General features: G+C 39.0%; 1 protein-coding gene across 3 annotated transcripts in view; it reads right to left on the bottom strand.

The window, feature by feature from the left end:
* Positions 1 to 20,424, bottom strand: part of LOC124619293 (serine/threonine-protein phosphatase 6 regulatory ankyrin repeat subunit B-like) — a 289,649-nt gene that overhangs the window by 218,682 nt on the left and 50,543 nt on the right. For all 3 annotated transcript variants that reach the window (XM_047145590.1, XM_047145570.1, XM_047145581.1), the window contains exons 2-3: positions 8,961 to 9,048; positions 8,594 to 8,791 (exon numbers count right to left, since the gene is read on the bottom strand). In XM_047145590.1, coding sequence (XP_047001546.1) covers positions 8,594 to 8,791; positions 8,961 to 9,023 — 261 coding nt within the window. In that variant the 5' untranslated portion in view covers positions 9,024 to 9,048. The remainder of the gene's footprint in view (positions 1 to 8,593; positions 8,792 to 8,960; positions 9,049 to 20,424) is intronic.

The raw sequence follows: 20,424 nt of genomic DNA, 5'->3' as shown, positions 1-20,424 counted from the left end.
TAATTCCGTGCCTCACATCAGAATATTGTTGTGTTGCTCAAACTTGGGGACGAGACTGCCACCTTGCTTGGTGTCCACCTTTTCTACTGCACCACACATCTTTCCAGATGTCAGCAAATGACTTTGTCCAGAACTTATGAATTTTGAGACTATTTCATGTGTTCCTTATAGTTGAATAGTCGGTGATTAGATGTGTTCCTTCACCACGTGTGAACATTTTCTTTGTGCAGCACCTATCATGCCTTGCTCTCCTATTTTGTAATCAAATTACAAGTAAGGTAAGGAAACATTCCCGCACTACAATATCCATATCTACATCTATATACGTACTCCATATAATACAATTTGGTATATAAAAAATTTACTGACCAAACAGCAGCAGCTGGACAAAAAACATACAAAAGTTAAGGAAATGTGCAAGCTTTTGGAACCAGTGGTTCCTTCTTTTGGCAGAAGGGTTCAAGGGATAGGAAGATGGATGAAGAAAAAAGACTGGTGTAGGAAAAGGGGTAACTACGGAAAAGCAATGGTGGCTTGTGCAAAATTTTATCACTGTGCTGCAATATTCCAAAAATTGACAGATTTTTTTTTCACTATATCGTCATGATAGGTATGACTTAATAGCATTCCATTTTCCTTCTCATAGTATTGTTTCATTGCAATGTTAGCTTTACCTAGTGCTCTAAGATCAAGTATGTTGTTTACATGTCTATGATTTTCACTATGCTTTTTAATAATGCATTAATATGTCTTAAATATTTCACTTTCCCTGCACCCCATTTCATTGTTCCCGAGTAACAAGTATGGGAAGCAAAAAAGTCCATTGTGATCCAAAAGCCTGTGAAAGGCAAAGGTTCTGAATTTAAGTCTCAGTCCAGCACAGTGTTTCAATCAACCAGGATATTTCATATCAGTGCATGATCTACTTCAAACTGAAAAATTCATTTTATAACGTTCCATATCCAGTACCTTGGAAAACTAATTATATTAAGTCCAAATTTTCATAGCGTACAGGCAAGGAAATAGGCACAATTTCAATAAAAAAATTTGCAGTTTCTACAATTAACATTCATGACACTATATTAGAGTTAACTGTCATATTTTAATTTCTCTCTTTGTTATTCAATGTGGACCTACTTTATCAGTCTGCATAGGGACTGAGATTTTAAACAATATCTCATGCTGCTATTAATAAACTGGATACATCTAGTGATAATACATCATGTAAGAAATGGCTGTAAAGAAAATTCCCATGACTGAAATCAAAAGGCAGAACAGTTTGTGCTTACCAAGCAGCAGAAAAGACAGGCACACACAGATAAGCATGAAAAAATTCTAGGTTTCTGTCGAAGAAGTTTCATAAGCTAACCCATGTTTTTGTTGCTAATTTGACTATCTGTACCTTCCACATCAGCTTCTCTTATAAGTACAATATATAATTTTTTCTGTTCCTAATTTTGATCACTCTGGGAAGACACCCTCCTATTTTTCCAGGAATCTAGATGATGTTGTTTTGCTATAATGTTTTTCAATCTTCTTTATATTGTGAAAAGTAAGTGGTTGCCAAAACATGCTTGACCACTTAGCAATGAATAATCCTGATCAAATAAGTAGCATGAGGACAGATACAGGGATTAGTGACCACAAGGTTGTTGTAGCTGGACTTCCTAAGAGACAATATCCACTCCTTTCAATCTGACTATGTATGTGCACAGCACATGTGGTTTAAATTCAAAGAAATAGTATCAATGGTGATTGAGAGATATATACCAAATAAATTAATGAGGGATGTTACTGATTCTCCATGGTACACAAAACAGGTCAGAACACTATTCCAGAAGAAATGAAAAAAGTGTGCCAAATTTAAAAGAATGCAAACACCTCAAAATTAATGAAGTTTTACAGAAGTCTGAATTTAGCATGAATTTCAATGCGAGATGCTTTTAATTGTTTTCACAATGAAACTCTGTCTCGAAATTTGGCAGATGACCCAAAGAGGTTCTGGTTGTATATAAAGTGCCAATGACAGGATGCAACCAATAACTTCACTGCATGATAACATTGGTGATGTTGTTGAGAGTCGCACTCAAACAGAGTTACTAAACATGGTTTGTCAAAATTCCATCAACAAAGACAAAGTAAATACTCCAGAATTCGACCAAGAACATCTGCCAACATGATTAGCTTAGAGGAAGATATCTTTGCCGTAGTGAAGCAGCTTAAAACACTTACAAAAGGCTAGGCTGGCAGACCAGATTGTATACCAGTCACGTTCCTTTCAAAGTATTCTGATACAGTAGCTCCACACTTAGCAATCATATGCAACTGCTCCCTCATAGTAAGACCTGCACCAAAAGACTGGAAAGTTGCACAAGTAACACCAATATCCAAGAGAGGAAATAGGAGTATTCCAATGAATTATAGACCCATATCACTAACGTCGATTTTCAGAGGGATTTTGGAACAAACACTGTGCTCAAACATTATGAATCGCCTCAAAGAAAATGATTTATTGACAAACAGCCAACACATATACAGCAAGTATAGTTATAGTGAAACACTACTAGCTCTTTATTCTCACAAAGTAATGAGTGCTATTGATAGGGGGCACAAAATTTATACCATATTTTTACGTCTCCAGAAGACTTTTGATACTATTCCTCACAAGTGACTTCTAATTAATTGCATACCTATATATTATCGTCTCAGTTGTGTGTCAGGTTTTAATAATTGATGGAAAGTCATCAAGTAAAATACAAGTAACATTTGGCATTCCCCAAGGTAGTGTTACAGGCACTCTGTTGTTCCTGATCTACATAAATGATTTAGGAGACAATCTGACTCCCCTTGGATTACTTGCAGATGATACTGTCATTTACAATCATGTAAAGTCATAAGATGGTCAAAAAAATTGCAAAATGATTTAGACAAGATATCTGTATGGTGCAAAAAGTGGCATGAAAAATGAGAAATCATTTGCATGAGCACTAGAAAGAATCTGCTAAATTTCAGTTACATGATACATCACACAAGTCTAAAGGCTGTAAACTCAACTAAATACTTATTGATTACAGTTATGAATAACTTAAATTGGAAAAATCACATAGATATTTTTATGAGGAAAGTAAACCAAAGACTGTGATTAACTGGCAAAACACTTAGAAAATATAACATGTTTACTAAAGAGACTGCTTACACTATGCTTGTCCGCCCTCTTCTGGAGGACTGTTGTGAGACATGGGTCTGCATCAGATAGGGCTGATTGAGAACATAGAAAAAGTTCAAAGAAGGACAGCTTGTTTTGTACTATTTTTGAAACAGTGCAGAGAGTGCCTTGGATATAATACACGAAGTGGGGTGGCAGTCATTCAAACAAAGGCATTTTTCACTGCTTGATCACAATTCTCATGAAATTTCAGTCATGAACTTTCTCCTCAGAGTGTGAAAATATTTTGTTGCGCCCACCTAGGGACAAATGATTACCATAATAAAATAAGAGAAATCAGAGCTCACACAGAGAGTGGAACAGTGGAGAAGTAGCTCAGAGGCGGTTCGATGTATTCTCTGTCAGGCACTTAACTGAGAACTGCAGAGTAATCACATAGATGTAGGTGTAGAACTATTTTCATACACTTTTATACTAAATTATCCCATACACTCACTTTTTTACTGCCACCTATAGCCTTTGGACTTATAAGGGTAGTAATCATAACTAAATTGAACATATCAAACGATGGAAATTCAGAATGGAATACGACAATATTATGAAGGGGTAGCTGCTACTCACCATATAATGGAGACGCTTAGTCATGGATAGGCACAACAAAATATCTGTCAGAAAGTAAGCTTTCAGCCAACAAGGCCTTCATCGGAAATAGACAACATACAGATACACTCTCACATTAATGCAACTCATGCACACATGACCATTCTCTGGTTGCTGAGGCCAGACTGCGAACAGCAGTGCATGATGGGAGAAGCCACCGAGTGGTAGCACAGTACCTTCCAGCTTCTTTAATAAACCTTTCAGTGTGGCAATTGGAAGAAGGGAGCAGTGGAAGAACAAACCAGAACACTGTTGTGACACAGACATGATGAAAAACATAAGTTACAAGAAACCAACAACTATTTATGTGGTCATGGGGGAAGAGGCTAACACTGCCACTTCTGAAGATAATCAGATACAGAAAAAGTTGAGGCAAGAAATAAGGAAACAGACCTTTAATACTGCAGTCTTGGTTTTATAGATGACAGTTATCAAATGGGGATATTCAACGGTCAACATAACCTTCCAGCAGGTGGAGCTTGTTCAGATGGTCCTCACTAGAATACCAACTGATCCAGGAGGTACTCTAAGGAAGAAGGATGGTGGGTATACAAGGACAGTGAGTGAGATACTGGATATGCTCCTCAGAACTCACTTCCCTCAATGCCCTCTTGCAGATAACACAGACCAAGAGTCAGTCACTGTGAGGCTTTGTTTTGAAGATAATCAAATGGAGAACTGGAAATCTACCAGAGAATGTGTCAATTTCAGAAAAATACAGTGCGCAATGGGAATGTTTCAACTGTTCAAGTCACCAAGCCCAGATGGAATCTTCCCATCTCTACTTGAACCAGCAGGAGAGGGATTAATTAGATACCTGCATACACTGTTTAGTGTCAGTCTAGCAGCAGGTATCATTCCTAATGCTTGGAGAACAGTGAGAATTCTTTTCATTACAAAGACATGGAGAATTTATGATACCACAGCTAAGGATATGAGACCAATCAGTGTCTCTTCCTTTCTTCTAAACACATTAGAAAAACTGGTTAATGTGCACTTTAAGGAAAACAGGTTATGTGAAATTCCTCCACATGTAAACCAGCATGCATATCAACAAGGTAAATCATGTGAAACAGCACTTTACCAATTTGTTGTCAGGGTAGTAAAAATTCTACACTTTCAGGAAATTGCTCTCTGCATCTTCCTAGATATCAAGGGTTTTTTTAGCAATACAACCTTCAAATCCATGGTTAAGGCTGCTGAAGGGCATGGTACGGAGACCACCATACCCAGGTGGATTAAGGCCATACTGAGTAGAAGAAAGATAAAAGCCACAATGATGAATGAGAGGGGTGTCTGCAAGGAGGGGTCTTGTCCCCACTGCTGTAGAATCTAGAAGTGAAGGAACTCATTAAAGAGTTAAATATTATTGCAAACGATATGTACATGACTTAGTCATAGTAATACTTAGCAAATCTGCTGACACAATGTGCAAAACTGGTGCAAAAAAACAGGATCTGAGGGTCACTCCTAAGAAAACTGTTGTAGTACCATTTACAAGCAAGCATATGTAAACGTAATGGTGGGATCTCAAGCTTCTCTATGAAACTCTACCAGTAGAGGGGGTAGTGAAGTGTCTAATGGTAATCCTGGATGTGAAACTATCATTGGTCTCTCTCATAAAGGACATATACTCCAAGACAAAAGGTACACTTATGAGCACTAGAAGAGGCTGTGATAAAAACTGGGGTCTAAAGCTCAAAAGTGCATACTGGATATACACTACTGTAATAAGACCTATGATAATTTACAGGGCTAAATTATGGTGGAATGAAGTAGAACAGAAGGTGGCTGCTAAGGAGCCTGGCAATGTGCAGATTGGCCTGCTTAGCCATAACAAGGGGAATTAGCAACACACTTACTGATGGGGTGGAGACCATGCTGGACATGCTGCCACTAAACCTTTGGGCTGCAATGGAGGCAGCAGCAGGGGCATCCACATTAAAAACCGGAAATAACTGGACACCAATAAGATATCCAGAATCTCACACCAATATACGGAGAGTGATAAATATAATAATGGTCAGGAAAATATCAGCTGAATCTACAATTACTTCCAGCTTCTTTGATAAATCTTTCAATTTAACAATTGAAGAAATGAAGCAGTGAAAGAATGAACCATTGTACTATTCAGCAGACACAGTCTGGTTTACTGATGGGTCAAAAAGAACACAAGATCATAAGGTTGCAAGGATTGTAGCGTCTACATTTATTCAGACAGCTAGCAGCTCTGAACTCTGTATCAGCCGCTTGTGAGACCATGGGAAAGCAACAGGGTAAAACTGCTGTGGGTCCCTGGTCACTCAAGAATGAACAGCAATGGACAAACTGATAGGGTGGCCCGGAGAGATGTGATGACTCCATTTATTGGACCGGGGCCTACCCAAAACATCACCAATGTGATGGTAAAATCAAAACTACATAGCTGGATGAGGAGGAAACATGTATAATATTGGACTATGATCCAAAAACATAACATGGCAACATTCTGATGCCAAAGCCATATTTCAAGAGAAGTTCTATAATGCTGAATTGGAACAGGAGACAGATTAAACTCATGGCAGATCTAATGACTGGCCACAGTACTTTAAGAAACTCCTGCACATTATGGGTATAGAGAAAGGAGCCCCTAAGTATAGACTATGTGGTAGAGGAGATAAAACTGAACCCCCTAATCTTCCAATGCAAAGTGTTTGACATCAAAAAACACACAATATTTCGGTCATTAAGACCTGAAGAAAACATGTCTAATAAGGAACTAGTAAAGGGTCTCCTATTACTCTTTAAGGGCACTGGTTGGCTTTACTAGAATCACACAGAGTAAAACACACAATAAACTCAGTTTCAATCCATCCAATACTGTGTTATGACCACTGTTGTTTTTGTCTCCCTGTGCAAAGTAAATTAAAGCAAATCAAGTTCCCCACAAGGTATATGGTGATAAATATTCATACATATGAATTACAACAAAAAGAATCATGCATGGTAATTCTTATTGTATACCAGTGGTATATGTATTTACCACTGTCACTTAAAGAGTTAAAATAATCTTTGAGGAGACATTTCCAAAAGTAGCCACTTCTACAGCAGCAGCTAAGGAAAATAAATGGCTAATTGAATGTATTGAAATGTCATCAAAGACACATAAATTCCTCAAAGAAATTCACTGACAAAATAATATTTAATGCAGAAAATAAAACCAAAGTTGTGTGGGATGCCATAAAACAAGAAACTGGAAAAGGCAAACATGGATATTATATTGTGCAAATCAAGGAGAGGGATAGGATAATAGAAGATCCTCAGCAACTGACAAATTTTGTAAATGACTATTTGTCTATTACTGTGGAAACATTGCAGCAAAATCTACCTAACACCCATAATGACTTACACAGCAAGTGGACTGATGATGTTTCCATAAGAGAGGTTGACATCAGTAAGACAATACAGAAATTAACAATATAAGAAGCCAGCAGGTATAGATAATGTTCCAGTCTCTGTTCTGAAGACTGGATATAGATCATACAAACCCATTAACAAACATAATAAATGAGTCCTTCAGTTCAGGCACTTTCCCAGAGTACCCAAAGTATGCATAAGTTGTGCCCTTACTAAAGAAAGATAATACAGAAAGTACCAAAAACTAAAGACCAGTTTCACTATTCTCATCAATAACTACATTTATCTTGAAAGATAGACTAATGAGTTACATGAATAAATACAACCTTTTCCAAAGTAGAAGTACAACACTGGCCATTTCAAAGATTACAAAAGCGGTACTTGAATCTTTTGACAAGGATAACAGTGTTACAAGCATATTCTTAGACTTGTCCAAGCTTTTGACAATGTTAACTATGAAATCCTGCAAAACAAGGTAGAAGCACTAGGTGTAAGAGGAACAGTGAACAATTGGTTCGAGTCTTACCTGGAAAACACTGTTCAAAAGGAAGGGATAGTTCACACATCTGCTGCTGATACACTTTAATAAAACAACTGTCAGACAAGAAACATATAAATTTACATGTTTTTCAGGGTAGCGCAGTGGGTCCAACTCTGTTCTTAATATACAGAGATTCCCAGCAAGAATGGTTAATATTCAGGGGTATGAGAGAAATGATCATTCAAAGCAAAAAGTCTGTTAAATATAGGCTTTAAAATGTGCACCTTAAGGGCTATGAGCATTCTACATCTTCAATACTGCGAGACAAATCTTTTCCAGTGCAAGCTCTTTGCTTTCCATATTTCAGAAGAAAGTAGTATGGGCCAAAACATGAAAAAATTGTCCAGTAAACGTGTGCTTTGAAGTGTATACCTTAAGAGCTATGAGCAGTTGTTTAGCAGAACAGATGTGTTCCACAGTAGTGAAAAGGAACAAATGTTCATAGCTCTTGAGAGATGCACTTAAGAGCCCATGTTTACTAGACTGTTTTGCTTTGAATGGTCATTCCTGTCCAATTCCTGAATACTGCCATTTCCTCCTAGGACACCATGTGTAGTCATTCTCCCCATGTACCACTCATGAATGGGTCAGGGAAGGTGGGAAATAACAGTGCTACCAGAAGTATCTTCTGCCACATTCTGTAATGTGGCTTGTGGAATATAGATGTAGATGTGGATGTAGAATCTGGAAGTTTGTGTGAAATACTGTGATCATGAACAAGAAGGCACACTGACAGCATCCATTATACTCCAATTTACAATGAAAAAGAAAACATGAAGTAATTACACATAATTTAGGACAATTACATTATTTTTATTAACACAACTCACTTTCAGCTTCCCATAGTGTGATGTTAAGTTCATGAGAACTGTCTGGCCAAAATTATCAGTGTCTTCCAGTGGAAGATGAAATTCCTCCACCAGTAACCTAATAACTTCCATATTTTCACCTGCATCCATTATAATAGAGTAAGTGTCACAATTTTTACATATCTTGTCACCTCCTTTTCTGATCAATTCTCTCAGAGCCTGCATTAAAAAATATGGAAAAAACTAAATTAAACAAACATCAGCATTTCAAACCCAGTATTCAGATTAGTTAACAGTCAATTATTCAGACTTAACAGTCATATAATATTGCAATTTGTAACATTATTACAATTACAAATACAAGCTACTAAAAATATTAAATACTAACCTCAATATCTCCTGAGCGTACTGCTGTTTTCAGATCGCACTGAATCTGTTCTTTCCAACCCATTTTTATCTCCTACAATTATATGTGCCTGAATTAAATAAAAAATATTGCAATGTAGTTTATGAAAAATTCAGTTATCAAATCACATAAAATACTTTTGCAGAACAAAATAAATTGTAAATGTATCTCTCTTCAGACAGGAAAATAGATATTTCTGCCTGTAGCTTCACAGGGTGGAAGCACTGATTATGACAGTCCTGCAAGCAGTGAAAATAATATGTACAAGTAAGTCACTTAGCTAATAGGAAAAAATAGTTCTCAGAATGTAAATACTAAACAAGAAGACAACGTTTCAGTATCAATACTAAACCACATCATTACAAATATATGCAAAATAACAATGTCATATTCGCAAAAGATCAATGACTCAAGGATCATTATTGTTATACAATAAAGTCTAAAATGTTTTATAAAAAAACTGGAAAATGCAAATTAAAAAATACTCTGTTATTAAAAAATTAGTAATACAGAAAGAAGCTGGGAGACTAAAGCTTACTGATAACACAGGTATGTTAATAAGAAGCCTAAGCTGAAGCAAGAGGCCATTAAATTTTTGAATACACTTATGATTGATTCACAACACTGTTAACTGCATATCTAGGGTTTTTCATAGCTTTATCAACAATGTACAAAAAGACAGACTGCTACTTACCATAAAGAACATATTAAGTAGCAGACAGGTACAGTTAAAAGACACTTACATAAAGCTTTCAGCCACATCCATCTTCAGCAAAAGAGAAACACACACCATTCACCCACACATGCAAGCACAGTTCATGCACACAAGTCTGCCAACTCCAGCATCTAGGGTGATTTTGACCTCAGATGCAGGAGTTGGCACTCACATGTGCATGAGGTATGTTAGCTTGTGTGCATGAATGGTGTGCGTTTCTCTTTAGCTGATGAAGGCTGTGACCAAAAGCTTTATGTAAGTGTCTTTTCATTGCACCTGTCTGCAACTTAACGTCTCTTCTTTATGGTAAGTAGCAATCTGTCTTTTCCCACATTGTTGATATTCATACCTGGAGTTTCCATTGTTTATTTTTAACAATGTACGAAAAGACAAATTGCTACTTATTGTAAAAAAGACTTGTTAAGTTGTAGACAGGCACAATTAAAAAGATACTTACTTAAAGCTTTACTCAATCCCACATCCTAATGCTCAAACACTGCCTAAACAATGTAATCCTCCCAAATGGCCTAACCACAAAGATTCCTTTCTCTGGTTCCCACCTTTCCTTTCACAATGACCTACACCTTTTCAGATTCTGCCAATCCCTGTCCCTCACAAACCTGGTACTACAAAAACACATCTCCATGGCACAGGCAACACAGCACCACATCTTCTCCCTCCGCAAGACACTGCTATTGTGCAATCTCCATACATCACGCCTCCAAAATTCTATCCCTTGCTCTCCAGCACACATCCACCCTCATAGCAGCTAAATCCTGCCTATCTGACCTTTTCAACTTGCCACATACCCCAAAACTATCCTACCAACTCTCCACCAAATCCAGAGGCAAAACATTCTTGTAACACTGTTGTTGACCTTTCCAGGCAAACCTTCAGCTCCACAGAAGTTTCAGACCTATCCAAAGGTGTCAAATGGTTCAAATGGCTCTGAGCACTATGGGACTCAACTGCTGAGGTCATTAGTCCCCTAGAACTTAGAACTAGTTAAACCTAACTAACCTAAGGACATCACACACATCCATGCCCGAGGCAGGATTCGAACCTGTGACCGTAGCGGTCTCGCGGTTCCACACTGCAGCGCCAGAACCGCGCGGCCACTTCGGCCGGCAAAGGTGTCATCTTTAGTCCTATACCAAAATTTAAAAATCCTGGACTTGACAAAGACCTACTGTCCTGCAGATTCCTGCAATGATAGCACTTCTTTGTCACCAATTCCTCCAACCAAAACCGCCCTAATTCTAATGTTTAACCCTGCCTCTTCTATTTCATAACACCAAGGAACACTTCTCCTCCTACCCTCTCCCACCTAACCATGCATTGCTCGTCTTTCAGGAATTCCTTACCTCCAACTTAGACTCACCTTCTTTCCCCAGGTCCCTTCCTCTGAACACCAACACTTTAGTAGAAGAAAGAAAAGCCATACACTACCTCAAAACATATCCTGACCTAATCATCCTACCTGCAGACAAAGGTCCCACCTATTCCAGAGTAATGACAAGGGCCGGCACAAAGATGAAGAACACAAGAGCAGAGAAGGCTTTGAGATGACATCAGCCAATAATATGCTGACTAGGACCACACCATGACTGGAGCGGCCTCTACAAGAAGAGATTATAAACACTGCTCCTGCCAGCCTTGGGGGACAGTAGAAGACCGGCACTAGCAGAGCAGATCCAGATTAGAAGAGCCGTCATTCTAACTTCTATACTGAGACTTGTGTCTTGTATCAATTGCTTACATGGACATCATATATAGTGAAGGACACTGACTGTCTGCATGTCGCCAATCGCTTGCAACACGCTCTTGTAAACCAAAGTTAACTATTGTCAATCTACATTATTGCAATAAAAATCATTAATGTGATTTGCTTGAATTGTTGTATAGCTATCCAAGAAAGCAGCATCCTTTAAGCAGCCAATAAGAGATGAGTGGGCAGGGCCCCACACTGGCAACAAGTTATACGATGAACCCAGTGCATGGTGGCCACGGAATTTTTTGTACTTTGCTGGCACCTTAATTCTCTCTTGTCTTTACTTTGCAGGGGCATTTATTTGCTGTAACAGTTTCTTGTTGTTTTTGCTAATCGGTGTTTTCAGGTGGGCATTGCACAAATTTTCTTTGCTTCTGTCCTCATTTTGCTTGCTTGCCCTGTCCGTTTGTTGCATTTGTTGCTTCCAAAATGCCCATCCCGCCTGTCCCGCCCCCTGCTCAGGTGCCACAGATGTAAGCATTAGATGCCATACAGCTACCACAGATGTTTCAGTTCCAGACACAGCAGATATCCGCACTACTCAACATGGTGCAGCAGCCACTAGCCAACACTGCATGCCCGATGACACAAGCAGCACCCACTACAACTGCTATACCAACTTTTCGACATTTTCATGAACAAGAAGAGGAATGGCTCGAGTGGTGGTCCCAGTTTGAAGCGCACCTCCTCGCTCACAACATGCCAGGTACTGCGAAACTTCCAGGTCTATTAACCACGGTAGTTGTTTCTGAACGCCACTCCAAGTGAAATGTCTTGTGAACAACTGGTAAACTCGCTAAATAACTATTATGACCAACAAATGAATGTGGTAGCAGCTAGGTATCAGTTTTTTAATTGGAAAAAAACACCAGAACAAACTTATCGTGAGTGGTTAACAGATTTGGAAGGTATGATAAGGAAATGCAAATTCAAATGTGCTTGCAGTGCTTTATATTCAGATTTTATGTTGCATGATGCAATTGTGTACAGTGTACCTGATGTCAAACTCAGAGAACAGATTTTGAAACAGTCTGATCCATCATTTCAGCAGGTAGTACAATCCAGGTGCTCTGTCGGCTCATAAATTTCAGCAGCCAGCTATTTGTCAGGCTGAGTCCCTTGTTTGTTATTGGCCCATTCAGAGGCAGCTTGTGCTAGCCACGCCGAGTAAACGATGCTCCACGCCACAGAAGCAGTTTGTTAAACAGGCAGCTACACAGGCAAACAAAATTAAGTCTTGCCCTCGGTGCTATTCATGGCACAAACGCCAAGGCTACCCCTCCCAACAGGCTCAGTGTTACGCTTGTGGTGGGAAAGAACATGTAAAATCCATATGTTTGCAAAGGAACAAACATAAGAATTTGACCCACTCACAAAAATCTAATCACAAGGCCCATGACATTAATGCAGTGTATTCGAAGTATGCAATTGACGGCTTATGCACAAGACATTCCCGTTCTTGGAAAATGTACATTGCCTGCCATGTATTGCTCGCATATGCAAACAGTGACTTTTATAATGCTACAATCATGTGAGTGTGAGAACACATTTGGTCTTGATTCTTTTGATTTATTTGGCTTTAACATTCAGGACAATGTGTTGTCAGTGTCTGCATTCCATGCAAAAGACAGTGTAGCTAGCTAGCTAAAAGAATTCCTGGAAGTCTTTTCTGAAGGTTTAGGCAAAGCTAATGATTTTTCTGACAGTATTACTTCATGCCAAATTTGATCTTTTCATTCCTCTTTGAAATACTATAAGTTTCCTTACAGTGAACTCAGTGTTCATGTATCATAGCCATAAGTTATTACTGATAGCATACAATGGTCAAAAAACTGTTTTTTGCAGCTCAGCCGAGAGTAAACAAACCTGTTTCAGCATCTGTAGGAAAAAAATAGAATGATACCTGGCATAAAGATGACACATTAAGTTTTACATCTACATCCATAATCTCCAAGCCACCTGACGGTGTGTGGCAGGCAGGCAGAATTAAAAAGGCACTCACACATAAGATTTCAGCACAGACTTCATCAGAAAAAGAAAAAGACACACCTCCAATCCCTGCTTAAAGCCTTAGGCCCTTCCAAGAAACTCTCACCTGACTCCATTTCCATCCTCGCCCCTGTGACACCCTGCACACCTACCTTCTACATGCTCCCCAAAATCCACAAACCTAACAGTCCTGAATGTCCCATTGTGCCCCTACAAAAAGAATTTCTGCCCTCTTTGACCAACATCTCAAACCAATTGGCCATAATCTAGGCTCCCAAGTCAAACATACCAAACACTTCCTTCAGTGACTCTCCACCATACCCACCCCTTATTCTCCTGAATCCCTACTGGTCACTGTTGACGTCACCTACCTATACACCAACATCCCTCATGGTCTTACCACTATTAAACACTATCTTTCCCAGTGTCCTTCAAGCTCCACACCCACTACCTCATTTCTCATAAACCTTAATAACTCTAACCTAACCCACAATTACTCTTTCTTTGAAGGGAAGGTATATAAACAAATCACAGACCAGCCATAGGCGTACACATGGTATCCTCCTATGCCAATCTGTTTAAGGGCCATCTAGAGAAGATCTTCCAAGCCTCCCAAAATGCCAAACCTCTAGTCTGATATCTTCATGATCTTGACTAGAGCCATGACGTAATTCATTCCTTCACAACATCAACACCTCCTCTCCCATCCGCTTCACCTGGTCCTCTTCAACTCAACCTGCCACCTTCCTGTATGTTCGTCTCCTCCTCTCTGTACCTCTACCCACATTAAACCAACCAACCTACATTTCACCGCTGTCATCCCTTTCACATCAAAAAATCCCTCCCTTACACCTGGCCAACTGGGGATAGCATACCTGCAATGATAAGAACTCCCTTGCCCAACATGCTGAGAGTCCCATCAAGGCCTTCACAGACAGGCAGTATCCCCCAGATCTAGCCTGCAAACCGATCTTCTGTGCCATTTCCCCTCACATCCCCAATCTTCCCATCATCCCCAGTAGCCAGCCAGAAAGAAGTGCCCTCTCCATCACCCAGTACCTCCCCAGGCTGGAAGAACTCAACCACATCCTTCACCAGGGCTTTGATTATTTATCATCATGTCCTGAAATGAGGGAATCTTACCGGAGATACTTCCCACCCCTCCAAAAGTGATGTTTCATCACCTGCACAATATCCTAGTCCATCTCTATGCCACTCCTAATCCCAACCCGTTGCTTCAAGGATCATGTCCCAGTGGAAGACCCAGGTGTGAGACCTGCCCAATCCACACACCCAGCATTTCATATTCCAGTCCTGTCACAGGTTTACCCAGACCATCAGGGATGAGCCACCTGTGAAGGCAGCCATGTTATTTACCAGCTCTACTGTAATCATTGCACATCTTTTTACATTGGTATGACTACCAATCAACTGTCCCCATGGAGAACAGCCACTGCCAAACTGTGGCCAAGTGCAAAGTAGACCCCCTGTGGCATGACATGCAGTTCAACATAACATACTTGGTTTAAATGGCTGCTTCACTACCTGAGCCATCTGGATCCTTTCCTCCACCACCAGCTTTTTGGAACTAGGCAGATGGGAGTTTTTCTTACAACACATTTCCCACTCTGGTAATTATCCTGGCCTCAAAATACAGTAAAATACTGTCCCCACAACCTCCACCCAACAGTTTCCATCCCCTCTGTCCTATCATCTCCCGCCCATTCTCATCTTCCACTCTGTTTATCTGCCACCCTCTGCCAACACACCCACCCACCTTTCCCCACTCCTCTCTCTCTTTTTTTTTCCTCTCCTCCCTGTCCAACAACCTCCTGATGCAGAACCTGTCGGCATTCTAGTCCCTGCACATTCCACCAGACAGCACTTCTCTCTCCCCCCATCCATCCACTGCTATCGCTTCCCCTTTCCTGCCCCCTCCAGACAGCTGTTTCCATTCCAAATGATAATTGCACTCTGGCCCAAGCTGTCAGAGTTGGCAGTCATGTGTGCATGTGGTGGGCATGCTTCTGTGAATGAGTGGTGTGTGTTTCGCTTTTTCTAGAGAAGGCCATGGTCGAAAGCTTATGCGTAAGTCTCTTTTAATTGTGCCTGTCTGCAACTTAACATTTCATCTTTATGGTAAGTAGCTATCTATCTTTTTTTCTACATTGTTGACATTCCTACCAGGAGTTTACATTGTTTAATTTTGGCATCTGGCACTCTTCTGAGCTCAAACATAATGAGGCATCTCAAATAGAAAGTCTACCTCCAAAACAACCAGCAGGAATTCTGAAAATATCAGTCATGAAAGTCAGACTCAGTCCTTTCTCACTAGTTGCGAACTACGGCTATCATATACATGCAGTATTTCTTGACTTCCAAAAAAGAATTTGACTCACAACTAAACCAATACTTCTTATGAATGCAAAATCGTGAGGGTTATCAAAGAAAATTTGAGACTAGATTGAGGATTTCTTCATAAAGAGGATGCAGCATAATATCTTGGATGCAGCTCCATGAAAGTATCTTTAGATGTGCTCCAGTGATGTGTCTTGGGACCCTTGCTGCTTATCATATATTAATGACTTGACAGGCAGTACTGGTAGTTACTTCAGGTATTTTGCAGATTATGCTGTTATCTGTAATGGGGCACTATCCATAACAACTGCACAAATATTCATTCAGATTTTGGCAAGATTTCAAATTTGTGCAAAGACTGACATCTTGCTTCAAGTATTCAGAAACGTAAAAAGGTGTACGTCACAGAAAGGAAAATCATAGAACACAGTATTATAAAATCAATGAGTCACAATTGAAATCAGTAAATTCATACAAATACCACAGTGTTAACAATCAGTGGGGATATGAAATAAGATGATCACATGTACGTTTACTGCAAACATTGTGAAGTGCATAGCAGAGGTACATGTACCACATGTTAGCATGTGGTACATCCTAATCTCATATGAAGCACAGGAGGAATGACTGTTTAAATGTCTTGTGCATGTTGTAATGAGTCTAATCTCATATTTGTGGTCCCTAAGGAGGTGGTGCATATCACAGATCAGAAATGAGCTCAAATATACTCACTTTAAACTCATCAGCAGGCCCTACAATGTAATCTACAAATTCACCATTTCTGTAAGCTATGAACATAGTCACATTCTAAGATTCTAAGTCATCATAATGATTGGGATGACTTGTTGCACTACCATACAATTCCAAGATACATGAGAGCTACATTAGCTTGTGGATGCAATGCACTTGTTCATAAATTCTGGATTTTCAGAAGCTGACATAACTGCATAATTAGTTCTGACTTAAAATTGCTGCCATGACCTGTTATAAGAGCCTCTGGTGTTCCAATAATCAATTGTTGGCCATGGCTTGTGCCACTGTTTCAACTTGCTGGATGAAGATGGCAATCATTGAAACTTAATGTGAGAGTGACTAATGATGGTCAACTTTCTTGGGCCAATTCAGCAAAAACCAGTAATAAATAGCTATGTCCTGACATTTGGAGCACAACATTATGCAGAAATGATTAAATGAATTGTGGACTGTGATAAATCTGTGAAAGAAGAGATTTAAAGTATTTGAGATGTGACGTGTGAGGAATTTGGTTCTTGTTCAAATGAAGATTTCCAGAAGTTTCTTCCTAAAATTAAGGCAGATGCTTGATACTAGAAGAACTCCTTTAGCCAGAAATTACCTTTGTCTGTGTTAGTTTGCATTTATGTCCTTCTTGCTTCAACCATTTACTTCCAACGCAGCTGAATTTCTTTATTTCATCTACCTTGTGGTCACCAATTTGTAGATTAAGTTTATTTTATAGGATTGGAAAATAACGTCCATTCAGTTGCAAAATGATTCTTATGTGTACTTTTGCTGAAGTGTAACGATGTCCAAAATTCTAAAAAATTAAGTATATTGCTAACTCATTTTTGTTACTTCTCAAATTATTTTCAACTTTCTTTGGTTCGCCCTCAATCCATATTCTGCACTTATCAGACTGTTCCTTCCATCCAACAGGTCTTGTAATCCTTCTTCACTTTCACTGACAGCAATGTCATCAGCAAGTCTTATCACTGACATACTTTTACTCAAAATTTTAATCCCACTCCAAAACTTTTCTCTAATTTCCATCTTTGACTCTTCAGTGTACAAACTGAACATTATCGAAGAAAGACTACATCCCTGACTTACAACATTTTTAATCTGAGCACTTTGTTCTAAAAAAGGTGACTTAGGAATTTTCCCTTGTGTGACAATATCGTGCGTTGATTTAAAGTTCTAGATTCACAAATTTTACTGTTTATGTCTCTTCTTCTGCATAATCTTTCATTGATTGTATCAGTACCTGTTTGTATTGTGATATATTGTGAATTTTTGAACATTCATGAGTACCACGATAAACTAGTACTATTATAGTCTATTGTAGGCTTAAACTAAATTGTGCTCTTTCAAAATTTTTGAGGACAGTAGGCCTATCCTTGTTCAAAACCATGTTTCTCCAATTTCACTGTACATTTACATGAGAAATAGGTTAGTTTCAGAATTTTCAGACACTTACAAAACTATACATTCATAAGTTAGTGCTATGAGTGTTTAGGATATGTAATTTAATTTGTACCAAATCAGTATTTGTGGTTCACTGTTCAGCCAAAGTATACATCACATCCAAATTTCATTGTACATCAACAAATAAACGTGCATTTTTGAGAATATTTGAAAACTACTATTGTTCTTTGCATAATCTACAAGCAATATGTAACAACTTGGCATCTGTGATAAAATAACTGTAGCAGATTTTCTAACAAACATATTGTGTTACATCTAGTTTTCTCTTAAAGAGGAGTAAGCTTATGTTTATTTATTTACACACCAAGTTCCATAAAACCAAATTGAGGAGCAAATCTCCAAGGTCATGGAGCGTGTCAGTACATGAAATTACAACATAAAAGTAATAATAGAGAAAAATAAAATGTTTATGAACCCAAAAAAGACAAGCCATAACTTTAAGTAAACGTAATGAACAATACAACAAGAATCAGCATAATTTTCAAGGAACTCCTTGACAGAATAGGAGGAGTGACCCCAGAGGAAACTCTTCAGTTTAGATTTGAAAGTTTGTGGATTACTGCTAAGATTTTTGTATTCTAGTGGTAGCTTACTGAAAATGGATGCAGCAGTATACTGCACATCTTTCTACACAAGAGTTAAGGAAATCTGACCCAAATGCAGGTTCGATTTCTGCCAAGTATTACCTGAGTGAAAGCTGCTTATTCTTGGGAATAAGCTAATATTGTTAACAAGAAATGACAGTAAGGATATATATATATATATATATATATATATATATATATATATATATATATATATATGAAGAGTTACCCCAAAATATAATACCGCATGACATAAGTGAATGAAAATAAGCAAAGTAGACTAATTTTCATGTTGAACGATCACTCACTTCAGATACCGCTCAAATAGTAAAAATGGCAGCATTAAATCTTTGACCAAGATCCTGAATGTGGGCTTTCCACGACAGTTTACTATCTATCTGAACACCTAGAAATTCGAACTGTTCAGTTTCACTAATCATATGCCCATTCTGTGAAATTAAAATGTAATGTTTTGGTGAATTGTGTGTTAGAAACTGTAAAAACTGAGTCTTACTGTCATTTTGCATTAGTTTATTTTCTACAAGCCACGAACTTATATAATGAACTGCACTACTTGAAACCGAGCCAATGTTGCACACAACATACTTTTTTTAAAAAGCTAGTGTCGATCAGCAAACAGAAATATTTTAGAGTTATCCATAATACTAGAGCGCATATCATTTATATAAATAAGAAACAGGAGTGGCCCCAACATTGATCCCTGGGGCACCCCCCACTTGACCGTACCCCACTCCGACTCCACATCACAGCATTCTCAATACTGTGAATAATGACCTTTTGCTGTCTGTTGCTAAAGTTATGTTATCTGCATTTATCCTAGATTAACTCTGTTTTCAAGTTTGTTAACACCTATAACTAACATTAAAACATTTTAGGAAACTAGTAATTTTTATAACAGGTTTTTGTGTTGCCTTAACAGAAATCTCGTTTTGTGTATCTGCTTCAATTCTTGCAAAATCAGTGACTTTTTAGCTCAACAGATTAAAAGGAAATCAGCAGGTTTAATTTAAAGTTATTTGTTCACTGCCTGGTAATACACTGCACCAGCCAAAATGCAGCCCCACAGCGAATGCTGTTCTCAAACACAGGATGAGTTGGTTGACATTCATAAGTTGCTGGAAATCGCCCTGACTGCTGTCAAATGATTGGCAGCTGCTGCAAATTTGTGTGTTGGAAGCGCTTCTGAGAGTCATGTGCCTGTGATACAGGTACCAGAGGTACCTCAAGTAGCATCCTCTCCTGTGGATCCTGTCTCCTCTGCAGAAACCACAGGATCTGTCATTACCTGTCCACTTGACTGCGAGTGGCATGTCAATGGTAGATCTAGACGTCCTATGCAGGGCGAATGGGGACCAGGGAGGATTCAGGGTGTCGTACTGATCCCCCTAACCAACAAGTGTGTGGTGATGTCTCTTACAGAAACGGAAAGTGATCCAGTGGGACTCACATCAACAGTTTTTGGGAAACCTGTTTTGTACGGTGTCAGGAGGAGGCAAACGCAAAAGGGTAGGGATCTATTAATCACCGGCAGTTAAAAAGTATGGTGAATGATGGTACCCCTTAAGGTAATGGCATTAGGGGACAGGAGAGGACACCAGGTGCACTCAGTGTATGTGCCTGTGGGACTCATTCAACATGTTGAAGAGCAGCCTTTAAGGGAACAGGGTACAAACAACTTCAGATTGTGGCGCACGTTACAACAAATGATGCCTGTTGTCTGGGCTCCGAGGTCATTCTTGGTCATTCCAGTAACTGGCAGAGAAGACCAGCCTTGCACATGGAGTT

Source organism: Schistocerca americana, chromosome 1 (assembly GCF_021461395.2).
Source record: "Schistocerca americana isolate TAMUIC-IGC-003095 chromosome 1, iqSchAmer2.1, whole genome shotgun sequence".
In the NCBI taxonomy this organism is placed as follows: Eukaryota; Metazoa; Arthropoda; class Insecta; order Orthoptera; family Acrididae; genus Schistocerca; species Schistocerca americana.
The sequence above is the reverse complement of the archived record's forward strand: the minus strand, read 5'-3'. Positions and strand labels throughout refer to the sequence as shown.